The 20,697-nt window shown below is 40.5% G+C and overlaps 1 protein-coding gene across 40 annotated transcripts in view; it reads right to left on the bottom strand.

The window, feature by feature from the left end:
• RIMS1 (regulating synaptic membrane exocytosis 1) overlaps nucleotides 1–4,329 on the bottom strand; it is a 516,521-nt gene extending 512,192 nt beyond the window's left edge. For 10 of the 40 annotated variants that reach the window (XM_034962349.3, XM_055113867.2, XM_034962350.3 and 7 more), the window contains exon 1: nucleotides 3,862–4,324. In XM_034962349.3, coding sequence (XP_034818240.1) covers nucleotides 3,862–4,025 — 164 coding nt within the window. In that variant the 5' untranslated portion in view covers nucleotides 4,026–4,324. Of the gene's footprint in view, nucleotides 1–3,861 lie in introns of all 40 variants that reach the window. The other 30 variants (XM_034962345.3, XM_055113866.2, XM_034962348.3 and 27 more) reach the window with 7 other exon arrangements.
• Nucleotides 4,330–20,697: the final 16,368 nt, after the last annotated feature.

The raw sequence follows: 20,697 nt of genomic DNA, 5'->3' as shown, positions 1-20,697 counted from the left end.
GTGTAGTGTACGGGAAAATACTTGGATTTAGACTAAAAGGTCTGATTTTGAATCATGATTGGACCATGTTATGTGAGTCAGTTTAGGATATTACTGAAATTCTCTGAGTGTAGTGTGAGGATGTGAGAATTATATTATTTGGTTTACCTTCTGCATAGGCTATTGTGAGAATCCAAATATTTATACTTATAATAAACTTGAGCACAGTTTAACTATTTGGCATTAGATTAAATAACTTAAAATAAGAGCTAGTGTGAGGTTAATGTTCAATAAATGTTAGCTATTTACATTATATTCCAATATGGTACTCGATTCTCATCCTCAAACCATCGCCTTAACTCTCTACATTTTTTCTCTTCTCTTACTATTCGGTAGCTGCTTTCTCTATGAAGTGTTTTTGTTTTGTTTTGTTTTGTTTTGTTTTTTTGTTGTTTGTTTTTTTTACAAAAAGGAGTAAGATCCTAGATCTAATGAGATCTTCTCTGATTTAGGTCCCAGATAATGCAGTTTTCAGCCTATGTAATATATTGGCTCATGATGTCTAGTAACAGTTACTTGAAGGAGTATTCATCGAGAAAGTTAGGTTTCAGAAAGCCTTCAGAACACACGTGTGTGTGCGTGCATGCATGCACGCACACACACACACTCACATCCAAAACACTATTAAGATTAAGAAAAGACCTCTAATTTGCAGATAATTAAGTCAATCATTAAACATAATTTGTGGGAGCCAACTATTTCCAGTTATATGGCCATTAAACGTAAAATTAGTGTACTTTGCCAACAAAACGAATTCTTTTTATGATAAAGTACTTTCAATTTCAAATAAAATTCTTCTAAAATCTTGATTTTAAAGTAGCTTGATTTTTTTCCATTTATACATATTTAAAGACATTCTCAAAACCAAATTCAACTAGTAATTTACAATCAAGGCCGATGAAACTTACAAATACATTTTAATTGATATTTTATAATGTTGGTTTCACATATTCATCCATCATTTTCTATTTTCTCTCTGCGCCTATTTTTATACATTGTGAAAAGAGACAGCATGCACAGTAGGTAGCTTAAGGAGATAGTTCTGCACCAATAACACAAGTGAATTTTAAGTCTAATTGCCGTATTGCCAGAACTTAAGCTTTGTAGGGCGTTTTGTGAAAGTAATTTCTCAGATGTGTGATTATGATCACCCATAATTACCACAAAAACTTTTCTCTGATGTAACAATATTTTAAAGCCCTGTTAAAAGAATCCTGTTTTCCAATCTATTTTAACACAAAGTTTTAAAAAGGCCACCATCTATGACTATGTGTCATTATGTCCTCATATATATGTGTCATCTAAATAGTTCCCATTATCCCCAGTTTTTAAGACATAAAGTGTCCCCTGTAAAAAAAAATTACAGCACTTTTCCACTAATTGCAGACAATATGACATGCTTACATGGCAGCAAACTGGGATTCCAAAACACTCACCAATCTGTCACTGAACAAAAGGCCAAGACATTAGCAGAGGAGGCTGATGGATAAAGTTAATACAGAGGTCCAGGATTATAGAGAGCTGTTGTATAACAGCATCATATACAGTGATATTTTGTGAATCCATGCAACAAAGGAACAATATATGCAAGCCAGTAGAAAGCAGTCACAGGAAAAGCAGCGGAAAAGATGTGTTAGACATGAGCAGTTGGACAGTGCTCCTAATTTTTATTTGCCCATATAAGCCCATACAATCTTATAATTGCTGTCCTTTGGCAGTTAGCAGGTTTGGAATTCTGTCCTAAAACTCACCCACTCCCACTTAAAATCCCTCACTCTCCACCATGCTTGAGACAGCCAATGAAGAGGCGTGATGGCCACTACTTGCACTGTGCCTTCCCCTTCCTATCCGGACTCTGGCAAGCAGCAGCCTATATTTTCCACTAGCTACTGGAGGCCTCCATCCACCTGCTGTCTGCAGCAAACAGCAAAAGGAACAGCAGCAAACCTGTAAATCCTGACAAGCAGAAAAGGTGTTCAGGACAGGTGGCAGGGGCTGCAACCAGTGAGTACAGACGGACTGACAACCAGACAGACAGACAGCAGCACTATCAGACACCATCCATTACTTCCAGTCTCAGAAGAGGGGAAGCCTGCAGCACCAGGGACGTCATTCTTCCACTAGGGACAGGCAGCAGATTAACGAGGGTTCTGCCTCCCTCAAGCCGGCAGGCTTAAAGTATTTGATTTTTGGATGAGAAGGAGCAGGGAATTCAGAAACCTGCTGCTCTTTATAGAACCAGGCCAGCTCTGGCCTTCGGAGTTAATGGCCCTTTTCTGAATCTACAATGAAAGAACAGGAATGACTGGATTTCTACTATTTTGCTGTGACCTAACAGCCACATCTCTCCCTCAGTATCCCCCTCCCCTATCTGAGTGTCAGTTGCCCTGGTTGGGGAACCATCGGTCTGTGAATGCAGCCTCCCTCCATTCCTCTCCTATGAGGCACTGCTGCACTGAGGGGAAGCAGAAGAAATCTTCTTCGGCAGCATCTTCTCTCGAGGAGGCACTTCTAGGGGGTGGGGGAGAGGCCATGCAGAATGTGCTCTGTGTCTGGGTTTCACCCCTGCTCCCTCCCCACCCCTCTTTTGCTATCAGCTAACTCCAGATGCAACAGGTTCCTTTTGGCTCTTCATGCCAATCCCCTGGCCCCAGATACACCTTCCAGCCTAAGCAGGGGACACCAAGGAGTCAGTCACAGTCAGGGCCCCTAAATTCCCCTGCTTCAGAGTGAAAACTTTCCTGAATACATGAAGACTTCCCAAGAAAAGGCAGGGTTGAAGCCTCCTTCAGCTCTACTCTATGGGTGATGCTAAGCAAGGAAAGCCCCGTCTCTCTGCCAGTCCCTTGTAAGCAGTTTTGTCTGAGGCAAGCAGCAGCACAGTGTCACACACTCCTGCACCACCAGCAAGTAGTCCCATCTTCTCCCCATCCCCGGGAAAATGGGGCATCAGACAGAAATCCCTTGAAGGGTTGATGCGCTCTAAAGAAGTGAGGAGGAGTGCAAATTCCCAATCCCTTATTGGACTGTTTCCTCCAGGAACTGAACAGGCCCCAGAGGTCTCTTGGAAACCACTAAAGAGGAACCTCTATGTTATTCAGGCCAGAGTCCCTGTCAGCTTCTCCCATGATTAAAAACTTTGTATTGCCAGTGGCATTACATATGGAGAAGAGAATCTGTCTTCACACAGGTATGCTGTGTAGAAGACTCTGAATAAAAGGTTAAAGAGAAGCTGGGGAGGCAGGTTACCAAAGATGGCAACTGCCCAAAAAAAGACCCAACCTTGATCTGTGAGATGAATGATTACTAAAATGAACACTAAAAATAAGCATTTTTATTATATAAATATAGGCACCCTTCACTGGGGTAACCCCGACCAGCTAAACAACTCCAAGAAGAGAAGAGGAGCTGTCCTCAGCACCTCTTCATCCTGCCTCCCCTTGTTTCTACTCATCCCCTGCCCCCTAACCTGCTCCCAGCCCAGGGACCTTCCACTTGGGTGGGATCAGCACCTCTCAGCTTCTGCACTTCCCACCACGAGCGTGGCCCCCGTCCACCCATCCCTCCTCTGCACCCCAGTCTCAAGACATCCTCCCCCGGCCTTTGGGTTCCTGGATCTGTGGCATATCCCCTCCCTCCTCCGGTCCCCTGACCTCTTCCCTGCTCAAGCCCCGCGCCCCTGGCCCAAGGCGGGCGCCTCCGTCCGCACCCAGCACCCTGGCCGCCCCTTCCCCACACTCAGCCGCGAGGACTAGGGGAGTGAGTGGTGAATGGACGGATGGAGGCACGGAGGCATGGATGGCGCGGCTGGGGCTGGCTTACTTGAGCATGGCTTCTTCTTTTTCCTCCTCTTCCTTCTGCCGGTCCATCACTGCCATGATAATGTTCCTCTCCTCTTCGGTCAGGTGGCTCAGGTCGGGCAGCTCTTGCATGGGGGGAGGCACCGTGGGTGGGCGAGGACCGCGGGGCCCCACGGCCGAGGACATTTTCGTGGCCTGCCCGCCCCCTCTGCTCGCTCTCTGGCTCTCACCTTTCGGATGCACGCCCAGCAGCTGCGCCCCTGCTTCCCCCTCACAGCGGAGCCCTAGCGGCGGCGGCAGGAGGAGGAGCAGCGGCGGCGGCGGCAGCAGCAGCAGCAGCAGAGCCGGGGAGAGCGAGAACCCAGTCTTTCATGGTTGTTTGCATCCACCCAGCCCCGGATGCTGCCTTTGTTTTGGTCGCCCTAGCGAAGCTCGGGGCCGCCCGGCCGCCTCCCGCAGCCCAGCCTCGGCCGGCGGGGGCGGGCAGGCGGAGGCGCGGCGGGAGAGGCGAGGGGGCGAGGGCTCGCGCCAGGCTCCGCCGATCCGGGCGTCTCCGGCGGGGCGCGGGGCGGGGGCGGGGCTGGGGCTGGGGCTGGGGCTGGGGCGGCCGCTGCCGCCGTGGAGGCTGCTCCCAGGCTCTGCTGCCTCCAATTTGGGGCTGCGGGAGGGAGAGGGAGAGTTTGGATGTCAGTTAGGCGGAGTCTCAGAGGCTTCCATCCAGGGTGATGCCGCTGCTCTCGCAGACATAGCTGCCAGCCACTCAGTCCCGGCGCCGCTCCGCCCACGGGCACCCACCCGCCCACTCCCCGGGGCCGAGCCACGCGTGCCCCGGCCGCTCCCCCCACACTCGCCAACGTGCACAGCACCTCGCTCTATCCCCAGGTACCCCTCACCCATGAGTCATCCTCCCTCTTCTGGTCCCTCGCCTATGTCATCCTCCCCAGCCCTATTTTGCATGGGTCGCATTAATCATCATCATCCTCGCTACCATCTTCATCATAGAGCATTAATATTATTTGAGCAACCACAATGTTCTGAACAGCAGAATGGAACACCCTGTGGATACATTTTCTTTTTCCTCCCTGCCACCGTGTCTTTCTTATTTACTAGTTAAGTGTTCACAGCCACAACAATGTGATTTTTTGGATGCTTTTGATACACACACACACACACACACACACACACACACACACACACATCCTCCAACAGCCTGGATTTTCTGGGTATATTGTACTCATCAATGCAGTGTCTTTCTTGACCCGTCCTCGCTAGGGCTGTTCTGCAGTGTATCAAGATGCCCCACAACACGGTAAATCTTTAATTTGTGTTTTTTGGCTCTAGGTAGCCCCATCACATCACATAACTGCTCTCTGGTGCTTACACATGAGTTATCTACTCTAATTCCTCTAATGATGTTCGCTATCATCATACTCACTCACATGTAGTTCAGAGTATCTCTGTAGGTACTTCCCAAGAAACACTGATCCCAGATAAGAAAAACACTCAACCATATCCTATTGTATTTAAGAAGCTTCTGCTAATGCCTAGCCCAATGATCGGCATTAAGGATGAGCTTCTCTTGCTGATAAAGGCAGAAATAAATAGGCAATCTTTTCAAAATAGGTAATGTTATCAGCTTTGAAACCTGGAGACTGAATTTTCTTGATATAATTATAAAAGAATCAATATACAAAAGGGTTTAAATTGAACAACAATTTCCTAGTCAAGACTCCTTAGCAATGATGATGAGAGAATTGATATGTTTCTCTCCTAGGCTATTTTTTTAACTTAATTTAACTTAAAGTTCTGGAGTACATGTGCTCCAGAGTTCTGGAATACATGTTACATAGGTAAACATGTGTCATGGTGGTTTGCTGCACCTATCAACCCATCACCTAGGTATTAAGCCCCATATACATTAGCTATTTGTCCTGATTCTCTCCCTGTGCCCCACCACAGGCCCCAGTGTGTGGTGTTCCTCTCCCTGTGTCCGGGTGTTCTCATTGTTGAACTCCCATTTATAAGTGGGAACATGGTGTTTGATTTTCTGTTCCTGTGTTAGTTTGCTAAGAATAATGGCTTCCAGCTCAAACCACGTCCCTGCAAAGGACATGATCTCATTCCTTTTTATGGCTGAATAGTGTTCCATGGTGTGTTTATGTACTACATTTTCTTTATCCAGTCTGTCGTTGACAGGCATTTGGGTTGATTCCATGTCTTTGCTATTTTGAATAGTGCTGCAATGAACATACATGTGCATGTATCTTTATAATGATTTATATTCCTTTTGGCATATACCCAGTGATGGGATTGCTGGGTTAAATGGTATTTCTGGTTCTAGGTCTTTGAGGACTCGCCACACTGTCTTCCACAATGACTGAACTAATTTACATTCCCACCAACAGTGTAAAAGTGTTCCTATTTCTCCACAGCCTCACCAGCATTTGTTGTATCTTGACTTTTAATGATAGCCATTCTGACTGGCATGAGATGGTATCTCATTGTGATTTTGATTTGCATTTCCTTAAGGATGTGATTTTGAACTTTTTTTCATATGTTTGTTGCCTGCATAAATGTCTTCTTTTGAGAAGTGTCTATTCATGTCCTTTGCCCACTTTTTAGTGGGGTTGTTTGTTATTTTTCTTGTAAATTTATTTAAGTTCCTTGTAGATTCTGGATATTAGACCTTTGTCAGGAGGATGGATTGCAAAAATTTTCTCTCATTCTGTAGGTTGTCTGTTCACCTTGATGATAGTTTATTTTGCTGTTTAGAATAGCTCCAGAAGGAAGTCAGCACTCATTTTTTTCCTCCAAGCCTAACTTTGTTAATGGAGAAGAAAATGACTAGGATGATGATATTTATTAATCTTAAAATCTTCAAGTTTAAGGAACTTAAGACTTTAGTTGATTTCCCATAAAATGCAGGAGTTGCTTCTACATGGACACATCTATTTGAATACTTTCAGTAGTGGAAGGTTCACTTCCTCTGAATTCCATTGCTACATCTAACTCCCTCTTCTTACTGAAAACCTTTCAAATATTTGACACAGTTATCATGTCCTCTTCAATCTTCTCCAGAGTAAATCTTCACAGTTTATCCAACCAGTATAGCCTCATTTTAAAGACTGATCATTTGGTCATCTGCCTTTGAAGACATTTAAATTTTTTTCACTAGCCTTCCACAATATGTATCAAGAATATGTGTAACCAAGAACAGTGCCTGACACTTAGTGAATGCCCAATAACACAGTATAGTCATTATTTTTATTTGTGTAACTTAATATTGCTCTAACTTTTTGATGGCCATATCACTTATAAGAATGTCACTGAAATAAACATGTAGTCCACTAAAAGTTTCAGTTATTTTTCATAAGCTCTGCTGTACAGCCAGATTTCCCCTTTCCTATAATTAAGCAATCGTTGACATTTTATGATTTTATGATCTTGGGCAAATCACTTAACCTCTCTGAACTCCGTTTCTTCATCTGCAAAATGGGGATAAAGATATTTATCTCACAATAGAAGAAAAGTATTAAATAAGAAGACGTGTGAAGCATCTAACTATGGGCTTAACACTTTGTAGTTCTCTTTTTCTTATTTCTTTCTCTTTCCAAGAGATGTATTAGGTCATCCCTCAATTATTAATATACAGAAGGAAGTAGAAATGTAGATGACATATTTGTTCTACCAGATGCTTTTCTCTCTGTCAGTCAGTCAGGAAATGAAGCGATACAATGGACAAATTCCTTGTTCTCAAGAGGTTTACAATCTAGTTGGTTCTAATAAAATTCTTCTAAAATACAAGTAAAGGAATTATAAAGCTTCAGTAGACATTAGAACTAGCTGAGGAAAGCTCTTGAAGTCAAGGACCTAATGAACAAGTAACAGCAGTGCTTTAATTTGCTCCAATTGTCATTACAAAATACCACAGACCGGGTAGCTTAAATAACAGAAATTATTATTCTCTCCCAGTTCTGGAGGCTAGAAATCCAAGATCTAGGTATCAACAGGTTTGATTTCTCCCAAGGCCTCTCTCTTACTTAGGCTTGTTTTGGCCACCTTCTTGCTGTGTCCTCACATGGCCTTTTATCTGTGCACATGCATCCCTGGTGTCTCTCCCTCTACTTATAAGGGCACTAGTTTTATTGGATTAGGGACCCTCCTTTATTTAACCTTAATTATCTCTTTAATGTGGACCCTATCTCCAAATGCAGTCACATGCTAAGGTACTGGAGGATAGGACTCAGACATATGAATTTGAGAGGGATACAATTCAGTCCGTAATATGTGGTTTCCATTCATTAAAATTACTGTAAGAAATGATGATTGATGTGTATTATCTGGATAACTTAATGAAGAGAAATCTATTTCTCAATCATCTTTATAGTTATTTCCCTGGGCTCCATGTGTCTTTGTGAAATAAATGAGTGCATAAATGAATGAGTAAATGAGTAAATTAGTAGAGCCTTGATTCAGCCCATCAGTGTCTCCTCTTCTATCAGGAATCTCATCCATTACAGAGGGGTTCAGAACCAATTTCTAAAACCCAAGAGAAGTGTCTTCACAGATTTACCTCCAGAAAAAGAGAACTTATCTGCACTTAGATAAGTGAGCAAATACCCAAAGTAGGTGTGCCAAAGTGTGTAGCACAGATTAGTTTCTGAAAATGCTCAATCAGTGTGGAAAAATGTTCATAATACCTCTCTCTTACACCTTAATAAATAAAAACAATGCTAACAAGCAAGTATTCACTGCAATAAAGAAATCTATCTTACCTGGTTTGGTTTGGCATTTCCCAAATGGATTAGACCATAGAATTATGTTCTTCCCTGATGGAGGAAACACGCTTTAGACAAGCTTTGGGAAAAACCTTGAGTTACAGGCCTGGTATGCAAAGATATTAATCAAAGAAACAGGAAACTTTGGATGTGATTATCCTTGTTCAACCAATGATATCTGTAGAAACACATCTTAAATCTCTAGTCATAAAATATATATCAAATGCCCTTAAATTCAACAGTAACATTATTTTTAGGATATTAGTCAGAAACTATGACATACAGAAAGCTCCTGAAAGGTAGGTATTTCGCTCTCCTTTCCACTGATGCTCTCACATCATCTTTTCTCAAAATAACTCTAAAGTTTGACACTACTGTTAATTGTTAATTTAACTTAATAGCTGAGGTAATAACTTCAGAATAAAAAATTATTGACATGGTGTTAGGTTCAAACCCTCACACTACCACTTTATAGCTGTAGCAGAGTGAATACTATCCCTCCTACAAAACCATGTTCATCCAGAAACACAGAAAGTGACCATACAGATTGAAAATAGTTAAAATGCACTCATATTGGATTAGAATGGGTGCTGAACCCAATGACTGGCATTTTGTAAATGGAAAGAACACACAGACACACAGGGAAGGCCACATATGAAGACACAGAGAGACACTGAGGAAAGAAGGCCATGTGGAGACACAGGCAGAAAATGGAGTTATGTTGTCACAAGCCTAGGAATGGCGGGAGCCACCAGAAACTAGAAGGGGCAAGGAATCATTCTCCCTGGGAGACTTTAGAGAGAGCATGATCCTGCTGACATCTTGATTTTGGACTCCTATCCTCAACAACTGTGAGAGGATACATTTCTGTTGTTTTAAGCCACGCAGTGTGGGGTACTTTGTTATGGCAGCCCTAGGAAACTAATGCAATAGCTATGTAAGTTTTGATGAATTCATAAACTTTTCTGAGCCTTATTTTACTCTTCTGTGACATGGAAATAAAAATGATTAGCTTCCAGGGATTTAGTAGGGATGAAAGGTTGTGAATATGTATATAGTGCTTGGAAAATAGAAGGAACTCCATTCATTCATTCTTTCGGTATTTCCCAAACACCTGCTTTGTGTGAGGTGCTGAGGGTGATATGGTAGGGAAAAAAGCATGTAAGGGCCCTACAGAGGATTGACAAAACTATGGCCCACGAGCCAAATTTAGCCAAATGACTGGTTTTTTTTGTTGTTGTTGTTTTGTAAATAATGTTTCATTGGAGCACAGCCACACCAATTGTTTTATGTATTGTCGACAGCTGTTTTCATGCTATATGGGTAGAGTTGAGCAGATGCAACAGAAGCCATATGTCTCATAAAGCCTAAAATATTTACAATCTGCCTCTTTATAGAAAAAAGTTTGTTGACCCTTGCTCTAGATGCTGACAATGAAATTGGAGAAAATAGGCATAAATAAATAAACACACAAGAACAATTAGTGTGTAATAATTACTCCAGAAAAAACTTGCCAGATATAATAAAGCCTAACTGTTGGGAAAATAGGTAGCCATGGAAATCTTAAGAAGGGGTCCTGTAGGGCAGAGTTTTGAAGGATAAAAAGGAACTAGCCTAAGAAGAGCTCAACACGGAGTGTTACAAGCAGAGGAAAGCTGAAGACAAAGCCCTGAGTCAGGAAACAGTAGTGTTCTGGAGGAACAGAAAGTAGGCCAATGAGGCAGGACCATTGCGAAGGGAGGAGAAAATGGCAGGAGATGAGCTTGCAGAGGGCCAGGTCAGCCAGGTCAAGGAGTGAAATTTTATTCTTGTACAATGGGAAGCCACTGAAGAGCTTAAGTAAGAAGTTAAACGATACGCTTTGCATTTTGGAAAAGATTATTCCTTCTGTGGGTGGCAAGAAAACTGTGGCAGCAAAGGAGTGCAGAAACAGGAACTCTGGTTAGGAGAAATTAAAGTGGCTTGGGCTGGTGTAGTGTGATATGAATGGAGAAAAGTGGACACATGCAAGATGTGCTTTGCAAATAGAGCCTGGAGATCTGTTGAGTGATGAGGCATGGAGTGTATGAAGAGAAGATCAATTACGATTCCTTGTTTGGTTCGAGCGGTAAGTCAGTTGGTCGTGGTTCCATATGGTGAGATGGGGAATTTGGGTGTGTGCTGAGAAGGAACAGGTGGTGAGTTACGGATATCAAGAGCCTTTCATCATCATTTTGTCATCATCATCACTACTATCATCATCAGCAGCAAAACTTTCAAAAGGAGAAATATGTTTGAATTTAATTTGTTAATTGATTTCTCTGGCCAATTTTTTTCCCTAAAATTTAAAAAAGCAATGTTTCTTTTTCTTTTGAAAATTCTATCAAAGATTGGCTTGAAGACTGAAAGGGGCTTTGCAGCTCTCTTGATGATGGGAAAAGTGAAGATTCCATTAATGTCTAATCAGTAGAAATTTGTGCACACATGCACATTCACATAAGAACTAAGAACAAGGTACTAATTAATTTCTACTCCAAAAAATAAGCCAGTAACAGATTTGTGGTTTCAAGATTTTGTACACACAAGCTATAATTGTTTTTAATTTCTAGAAAGTTTTGAAATAAATTATTTCGGAATGTCTGCAATACCTAATGAGATGGAATCTTGGCTAACCAATGAACTCAAATCCTAGAGTTTTGACTTAAGTTATCATCACGTCCACCTATGATTTTTCAGCACTCTTTTGTGAGCACCACCATAATATATTAAACAATAAAATGCTTAACATATAAGGTAATCATATGTCTTGATTTTTCCAGGACCATCTGAGTTAGACCCTGTTGTACTGGCATTAATTATCAGCAGCACCTCCTTTCACTTAAAAGTGTCCTAGTTTGTATGATAGATTATATTGCCACCCTATTTATACACAGTTATAGTAATTTGCAAAAATACAGGCTTTTGGCTTCAAAGAACATTTGGCTCGGAAGAGATTTCACTGAATGTATTTGGCTGAAACTAGATATCATATTTTGGCTCAAATTCAGCCAAATACCTATTTTAATCTGATTTTTGGTAAGTTTCCACTATTGTCATTTATTTCATGAGGAATTCAATCGGTGGGAATGTTTTTGTCCTTGGACCTAGAATAAGGGACATAATTCTGTTCTTTTCTGGTTGGTCATACCAGCCATGGATATACTTCCTCCAAGGATTAACATTCTTAGCTATTTTTAGTTTGAGGTATTTTTCTTCAATACTTGTCTCCTGATTCAAAATCAGAGTTCACAGCCTCTGTGCATTCATTTCAGGCTGATCACCTTCCATATTAGTCAAACTTACCATGTTTAATTGGCAATGTTTTAGAACAATTTCTCCACATTCTATTCTCTTCCAATTTCCTTTTTTTTGCATTCATTAATTTCTTGTGAGTTATTTAATTTTGATTTTATCTGCTATGAAGAGTCTTCATTTTAAATATGTTAACAATTTATTGGCTTTAGTCTTCTGAGAGTGTCTTCTGCAAGTTAATGCTGGATGAACTGAAGTGCCAAAGACTTTTTATGCATGTATGTATGTATGTATGTATGTATGTATTGAGATGGGGTCTTGCTGTGTTGCAGAGGCTAGTCTCGAACTCCTGGCCTCAGGGGATCCTTCCACCTTGGCCTTTCAAAGTACCGAGATTACGGGGTGAGCCACTGAGCCCAGCTGAAGTGCCAAAGTCTTGAGCTCATTCTCCCCAGTCCAGCTTTTGAGTAAGACTCTTCTCCAGTTGTGATGGATCTCTGCTTGAGAATATGACATATTAAATTGACTTTAAAAGAAAATGTTACCTTTACCATCTAAAAAGCTAAAAACATTCACTTTCCTAAGTGGAAATGGATTTGGGTAATAATATCTAAGGCTAGATTATTTCATAAGCACTAGTTTTTTAGTAAGTTGGAAAACATAATTACTAGATTTAATCTTTATTAATTATATTTTTATTAAAATAATGTTTGATTTAAACAGAGATACTTAAAAATCAGATTTAAATAAACACTCCATCCTAGAATGCTCTAATTTGAAACCCTGAGACTGTTTCCTGGGAAGATTTTTTGACTATTTTCCTCTTTTCCACTGTCTACTTTGAGATGGGCAATCCAACCCCACACAAAGAAGCCCTAGACAAAACTCCTTTCTATCCATAGTGGCACAGCCCTTGCAGGCAAAGAGGAAATCTGATAGAGGAATACAGGGATTTGGCTCCTTATTCAGGCACTAATCAGGCCTACAGACTTGAGCAAGTCACTTAATCTCCCTGAGTTTGAATTTTCTTAGCTGTAAGATGGAAAGTTATATTTCCTTTAAATATACCCAGCTTTTGCATAAAAGTAATAACATGTACTGAGCCTATTAAATGTTCCTGGCCTTTGTTAAATGTTCTAGATGCATTATCATATTTTTTCTTCTAACAATGGGTATGCATTATTAATATCCTTTGGGGTTCTATTATATTAGCATGACTGATGTAGATCATTGTCCTTCATCTTCTGTTTCACAGCACCAGGAGATGGACCAAGTATTTTCCTTGGTCCCTCAAGTAGTGCAGCTTTCAGATTATTATTCTCCTTCCAATTTGTACAATGTGTTCTACTCTGTTGCGTACACCCCTTTCTCCTTTTCAGAATTGTTCTACCACGCCCTGATCTCATTTACCAAAGACTTTAGTTCACAGTCTTCCTTTTCACCCCAAGATCTGCTCTCATGGGAAATATATTCAACATCCCCATAGATGATCCATCTAATACCTTGATCACTGCATATCTCAATTTTCTCAAATCTGCTCCATTCAGCATCCATTTTCATGGCCATTCCCTAGACTCTGGTATAAACTGTATCATTTCCAAAAGTCCCCAATTCAAATCTCCCTTTATTGACTACAATTACCATTACTCTCTACAGTTCTTTGATAAATTGGATACCTAAAATCCACTGATACCTTATTTTTTATGTTTTAGTCTGATTTGAGTTTTACTTACCTTCATATTCAGCTGATATTACATAATTCCTTCTTTAGTGATATAAAATCCGATTTCTCCTCATGTGGTTATCTCCCTCTAGTATTTTTGAAGAGGGAAGCAAGCAGAGTGTGCTGTCTCATGTATTCTCTTAGTTGGACTGCCTGCTTCCTGCTACTTCTCTGGCCATCTTTATCTTCTCTCTGCCATGGCCAACTGCACAATTTCCTCAAGATCAACTGGAACTTGGAGATTACAGACCCTCAGCATCCTGGTTTATGGTGCTTCAGAACCATTATAGTGAAGGGGTAAGAAAGATAAGGCCATTTTCACCTTGTCTTGACTCTTATTTCCATCTACCATCTCCACAGAGAGTTAGGAGGGTATCTCAGACTTTATCAAGGTGAGTGTCTTAGTTCATTTGGGCTGCAACAACAAAATATTATAGACTGGGTAGCTTATAAACAACATAAATTCATTTCTGAGAGTTCCGAAGACTGAGAAGTCCAAGATCAAGGTGACAGGGGAATTGTTGTCTGGTGAGAATCATCTTCTGGTTCATTGAAGGTCTCATCTTGTTGCATTCCCACAAGACAGAAGAAGCAAACAAGCTCCCTCATCCTTCTTTTTAAGGGCACCAAGCCTATTCATGAGGGCTCTCTCCATGATATACCTCCTGAAGACTTCACCTCTTCACATGATCACATCGGGGACTGGGTTTCAACATATACATTTTGGGGGCACACAAACATCTGGACCATAGCAGTGAATATATCAGACTTTATCAAAAATATAGTAGGAACCAAAGCAAACTGCAAAATATAAGGGAAGGAATTTAAATTGAATGCTATATGTGACCTTATTTTAGTTCAAGGAAAAGCTATCAAGCAGTTAAGTTTTTCCCAGTTTATTACCTCATGGGAGTATCAATTTCTAAAGGTATTCTCTTTTCCCTAGATTTACTTCTCTCTATTTCTCTCCATCTTCAAAACTGAGCAGTTCAAAGGCTCCACTCACCTTTCTACTGACTGAATTTTACATCTACCCTTATTTATCCCTGGTCACCCTATCCCCACTCCCTTAGCTGTATATGTCCCCAGGGATCCAGCTAGATAGAACTTGCAATGCTGTGTAAGTTTAAATAATGATATGTGATGTTTTATTATTCTTTCAATTAATGGTACTGGAAGGCTAAGGTGCTAAAGAAGTATTAAACCTAAAAGCATTCATCAACCACACATACATGTGTGGTTACACGCATACAGTTTCACAAGACACAGTGGTATGAAAAAGGGTACTGAACCAAGAGACTGGTTGTCTGGATTCTGGTTCCACACTGATGATGTGATCTTGAACAAATTACTTAATATTCCTAGGCCTCAGTTTCCTACTTTGTAAAATTACATATTTCACCAGTGGTGTTTAAGGATCTAGAAATCTCCAACATTCTAAAGTACAAAAAGGTAGTGAACAATATATGGCAGGCAGTATTTAACAGAGTTTAAGAATTCTTTTATGAAGTAAGAGTATCATATAATGAAAAGGTATGTTAAGGAAAACCAGAAATATTAACCTAGCAAATTTATTGGAATCAAAGCTGATCATTTATCTCCTGGTTGACCATAAGCTTGAGAAAAGAAAAAAAGAAAAAGAAGAAAAAAACCTAATTATTTTTCAAAATCGTTAGTCATTAGAGAAATGAAAATTAAATCCACAATGAGATATCACTACATACCTATTAGAACTAAAATTTAAATAGTGACAGTGGCAAATACTGGCAAGGATGCAGAGAAAATAAGTCTCACATATATTGCTGGTGGAAACGTAAAATGTTATAGCCACTTTGGAAAATTGTCTAGTTGTTTCTTATAGAATTAAACTTGCACTTACTATATGACCCAGCAGTCACATTAGTGAGCACTACTCCCAGAGAAATGAAAACATATGTTCACACAAAAAGCTATAAATATACCTGTTGTAGCAGATGTTTTAGTAATAGCAAATAAATTTTAACAAACCAAATGTTCTTCTGTGGGTAAATGGTTAAAGAAATCCTGGAATTGGCATACCTGTGGAATGTTACTAAGCAATAAAAAAGTAATGAACTGTTAATACGTGCAACAACTCAGATGGATCTTAAGAGAATTATATGGAGTGAAAAAAGATGAGAGCAAACAGTCACATGCTGTATATTTTCACTTATATAACATTCTCTAATTGATACAATTATACAGGTGGAGAATAGATTAGTGGTTGCTAGGGGATAGGGATGAGATAATATAATGGATGTGAATATAAATGTATAGCATGAACATGAGGTGGTTTCTTTATGCTGATAAAACAGCAGGTAGTGATTACCTGAATCTATACATGAGATATAATTGCTAGAACTACACCCTTTCACCTCACCCTCATACATATACGAATCAATGTTTAAAAAATAATGCAAATGGGGCTGAGCACCATGGCTCACACCTGTAATCCCAGCACTTTGAGAGGCCGAGGCGGGTGGATCACCTGAGGTCAGGAGTTCGAGACCAGCCGGGACAACATGGCAAAACCCTGTCTCTACTACAATACAAAAAATAGCTGAGTGTGGTGGCAGGCACCTGTATTCCCAGCTACTCAGGAGTCTGAGGTAGGAGAATTGCTTGAACCTGGGAGGCGGAGGTTGCAGTGAGCCAAGATCATACCACTGCACTCCAGCCTGGGAGACAGAGTGAGACTCTATCTCTAAATAAATAAATAAATAAATAAATAAATAAATAAATAAATAAATAAAATGGAATGGGTCTGGTTAACAGAATTGTACCAAAGTTAATTCCCTCCAGGTTTTAATATTCTACTACAGTTATATAAAATGTCACCATTGAGGGAAACTGAGTGATGGTACATTGGATTCTACTATTTTTGCAGTCTTCTGTGGGTCTATAAATATTTCGAAATAAAAGCTTAAAAAGTTGCCATTTATCTTAGTTCATATTTACATCGAATAGTGCTCGCAACTACATCTATTTTACCCCTATAAATGTGTGGCTTTGGGGGTTGACCCCAGTTTCAGAATTGGGACTTAGTTGCCTAAGCCATGCTGTGAACTGTCTTTTTCTCACCATAGTGTATAGTATTACCTTGGCCACAGGTACTGATTGAAAAGTTGGCCTGTGGCTGTTGATAGGTAGGCACATTCTATGCAGTTGATGTTGAAAATAACACATCATTTCATTCTACACCAAAATACATTTCATCCATGTAATGTTTAAGTTATATATTTTATCCCTTCTCTGTTATAGTACAAACTATGCAGTGAGTATAGTATAACAATAATGATCCTACTGCAAGATATAGATGAGCATAATAGAATTAACAAAATCATAGTCATGAAATCACTAGTCTCATGAAGTCTTTGGGAATTCTGATATCCATGGCAACATATTATCTCCATTTCCTTCTAGACTTAACTTTCTGCATGTTTTCCTCAATCCATAAACTTAACCTTATATTTTTCAGTCAACTGTACTTCAGAAATCTTACATGTAGTACCTTCTGATTTTTCCAATGGAATCTATACTGTAGTGGATGTTGTCATATTTCACTGAGATCCCCCTTCAGAACTGAAGTACATATCACCGCTGAGGCCACTAGTTTGGCTGATCACAAATCACAGCTGTGTCCTGAGACTAAGAAAGCACTCTTGCCTTATATACCCTTCTGAGAAGAAGTGTTCTTGTTCAATGACTGGCTAATATCGCAAAATTACAAATAATCAGCCTTTTCATTTGGTATAAGGAGGAGGGCATCTTAACCTTAGAGGTCCCTGCGCAATTGGTGGAGTTTACAGTTGCAGCTGTGTGGCAGCTAAATTTTCTTCCTGCCCAATTCATATTTTCTTTCTCCATCACAGGTGTTCTCTAAAGTATACCACAGTAAACCTCCTGCATGCTAATCATAGTTTCAGAATATGTTTCCCTGGGAACCTGAACTTCAACAGTTTCTACCATAAATGGTTCAATAAAGTAGACTCAGAAATGTAATTGTGGAGCTGAATCACCTGCTGGCCAGCTGACAATGAAGAACCTATCACTAATTGTAGGCAGAATATGTATAGCCCCTGCCATTTAGCAATAATGCAATTGTTACAATTTGTATTGGTAGTGAGCTGGGATGGGACACCAACAGACAGGACTTCACTTATGAGTGCAATATCCCAGGCATTTGAGAGGCACGGGAGAAGTATAACTATGAAGACTATGGAATCGGATGGTTTCTGTTAGGTTTCACTGATGCATTGGAGAAAGACATTGAGTGCCTTAGGGTGATTAATCACCAATAATGTCTAGGTGTAAAAGTCAAAGGGTCTCCTTGGTGGCTGATATAGTTTGAATGTGTTCTTTCCAAAATTCAGGTGTTGCCAGTGTGATAGTATTAAGAGGTGGGCCTTTACGAGGTGATTAGCCATGAGGATTTTGTCTTCGTTAATGGGATCAAAGTTCATAGAAAAGAAGCTACACCTAACATTCAGTTAGCTTGTCCTTCCCCTTCCACCTTTTGCCCTGTAAAGACACAACATTCCTCTCCTCTGTAGGATGCAGCAATAATGCACCATCTTAAAAGCAGAAACCAGCACTCACCAGAAAACCAAACCTATAAGCACCTTGATCTTGGACTTCCAACCCTCCAGAACTATGAGAAAATATGTTTCTGTTCTTTATAAGTTATCCAGTCTCAGTTATTTTGTTATAGCAGCACAAAACAGATGAAGATAGCAGCATGTAAAAAACAGCCTCATCTCCTGCAGCTGGAAAACAGAAAAAAAGATGAAATTCAGACCCAGGTCTGAATTCTAATAGTAATAAAACATTTTAGTTGATTTAATTCTCAACTTCAGTAACCCTGCTCCACCAAGATCAGAGCTTGAGTTGAAGGCTCAGAACCTTGAGACATGGGATAAGAATATGTAAGTCTATGCATTCAAAAAGGTTAAATACCCAGATTACCTTGAACTCTCTGAGCCAAAATAGCTCATTCCTTTGTGTTAAAGGCTAGGGGTCCTCATCTGAAGACAGATTCAGTATTCTCATAAGATATTACCTCACCTTTCTTTCTGACCACCTGACCAATGGTAACTATGGTTAAGTCATAATATAACCCAGCCAGAGTAATGCTGAGCCTGTTTACAGAGAACAGGGACTATACTCTGAAGGAATGCTAGGACCTTGCCAACAGGTATCAGTAGGAGTTGAGAAGTACTTACAGTCCTGGATCCTGAATGTACCAGATCAAGAGAGACTGGAAATAAAGTTACATAGTGGAATGTTTATCAATGTGGATATAGAAGCACTTCCTCATGATACAGGATGCACATCCTCACAAGGATTCTGGGAGACAGTGCTGACACATTCCTGGGATTACTCTTGGAAACGTGGAGAAAAGTGTCGGACCACAATAAGTGAATTAGAAATGCCAGAACTTCTGGGGCAGACAGCGGGAGACGGGATCAAAAAAATCAGAGAAAGGAGCATGCTAGAGTGGATTTACAATAGAAGGCCAAAAAAACCAACAGCCAAATATCTTCTGAACAAGAGCCTGGAGTATACTCCATTTACCAAAACAATAAGAAATAAGCTTGTGGAACAGGCACCAGCACCTTTAAAACCTCAATTGTGACTGCCCTCTCTATGCCAGAAGTGATATTAAGAGATGCTGTTATAGACTAGGCTCCCTGACAGAAGTGAGGATGACAGGATGCCAAAATTATAGAGGTCAGACGGATACAGTTATAATAAGCAAGAAGGTTGAAGGGGTGGCAGTTGTGGAAATGGCTAATTGCTTTATCTTTACAAATCTACAAAATAAGGATTTGCCCCATCTATATAATTTAAAGAAAGGATAGTGACATTTCTAGGGCCATCTCAGTTTCAGAGCTCCTTATAGGATTGGCTGAAGTCACTGTTATACTTCCCTTCATCACAGTCCAGCCTTTTGCTTTGGTCAGTCCTACGTCCCTTGTTTCCTCCCCGGTGTTGATCCCAAGAAAACTTTATAATAAATACTTCCTATGCACAAATATCAGAGTCTTACAGTCTGTTTCTTGGAGAACCTGACCTGTAAAACATACATCGCACTTCTCAATGCCTTATGCACATTTATTCAAATCACCATCTGTGATCACTAAATCCTCCATCCCAGGAAGCCCATCTACTCCTGCCTGTGTGAATAGAATGACAGCTAACCAACCTGGGCTCCAGGATCTCCCGCTTAGATTAAGCCTTCATTCATAGGCTACTTTGCTCCCTGTCTTAGTCTGTTTGAGCTGCTATAACAAAATACCACAGACTGGGTAATTTATAAACATTATAAATTTATTTCTCACAGTTCTGGAGGCTGGGAAGTGAAAGGTCAAGGTGTCTGGTAAGGGCCTTCTTGCTGCATCCTCACATGGGAGAAGGTGGAAGAGAAATATGGGGTGAACTCTGTTCTCACATAGCAGAAGAATGGAAGAGAGTGAACCCATTCCTGCAAGCTCTTTTTATAAGGCCTTAATCAATTCATGAGGGAGGTTCCCTCATGACTCAACCATCTTCTAATACCATCACCTTTGTGATTAGGTTTCAACATGAATTTTGGAGAAGAAACCACATTCAAACCATAGCACTCTTTTTTTTTTTTTTTTCTTCTACAATGTTGACTGCACCTATGTCCAACCCTGGTTAACCCTTTTTTTCTCTAGCAGGATATTAAATGACAAATTTTTCTGATTGGACTGGGCCTATCAGATGACCCTGTTGGTGACATTCTCCTTCCTTGACTGCCATGATGTTAGATAGTTTGGGAGCACTTTAGTCTCCCTGAGTGACCCCTCCTTGGTTTATTTAATGATTTCTCTCTTCTCTCTCCCCATCTGGTGGGTGGCACATATTTTGTCACCTGGTCTCTGACTATACTATTGCATAGATCTCACTCAGTCCCAGGCCTTCAACTCTTGTATTTAGGCAAGTGACTTTTACATTTCCAGCCCAATTTTCTCTCCCAGCATTCAGTTCCACATTTCCAATGGCTAAATAGGCAGGCCCACCATCGCCTCAAAGATAAAATGTCTAA

The sequence above is a fragment of the Pan paniscus genome, chromosome 5 (genome assembly GCF_029289425.2).
Source record: "Pan paniscus chromosome 5, NHGRI_mPanPan1-v2.0_pri, whole genome shotgun sequence".
In the NCBI taxonomy this organism is placed as follows: Eukaryota; Metazoa; Chordata; class Mammalia; order Primates; family Hominidae; genus Pan; species Pan paniscus.
The sequence above is the reverse complement of the archived record's forward strand: the minus strand, read 5'-3'. Positions and strand labels throughout refer to the sequence as shown.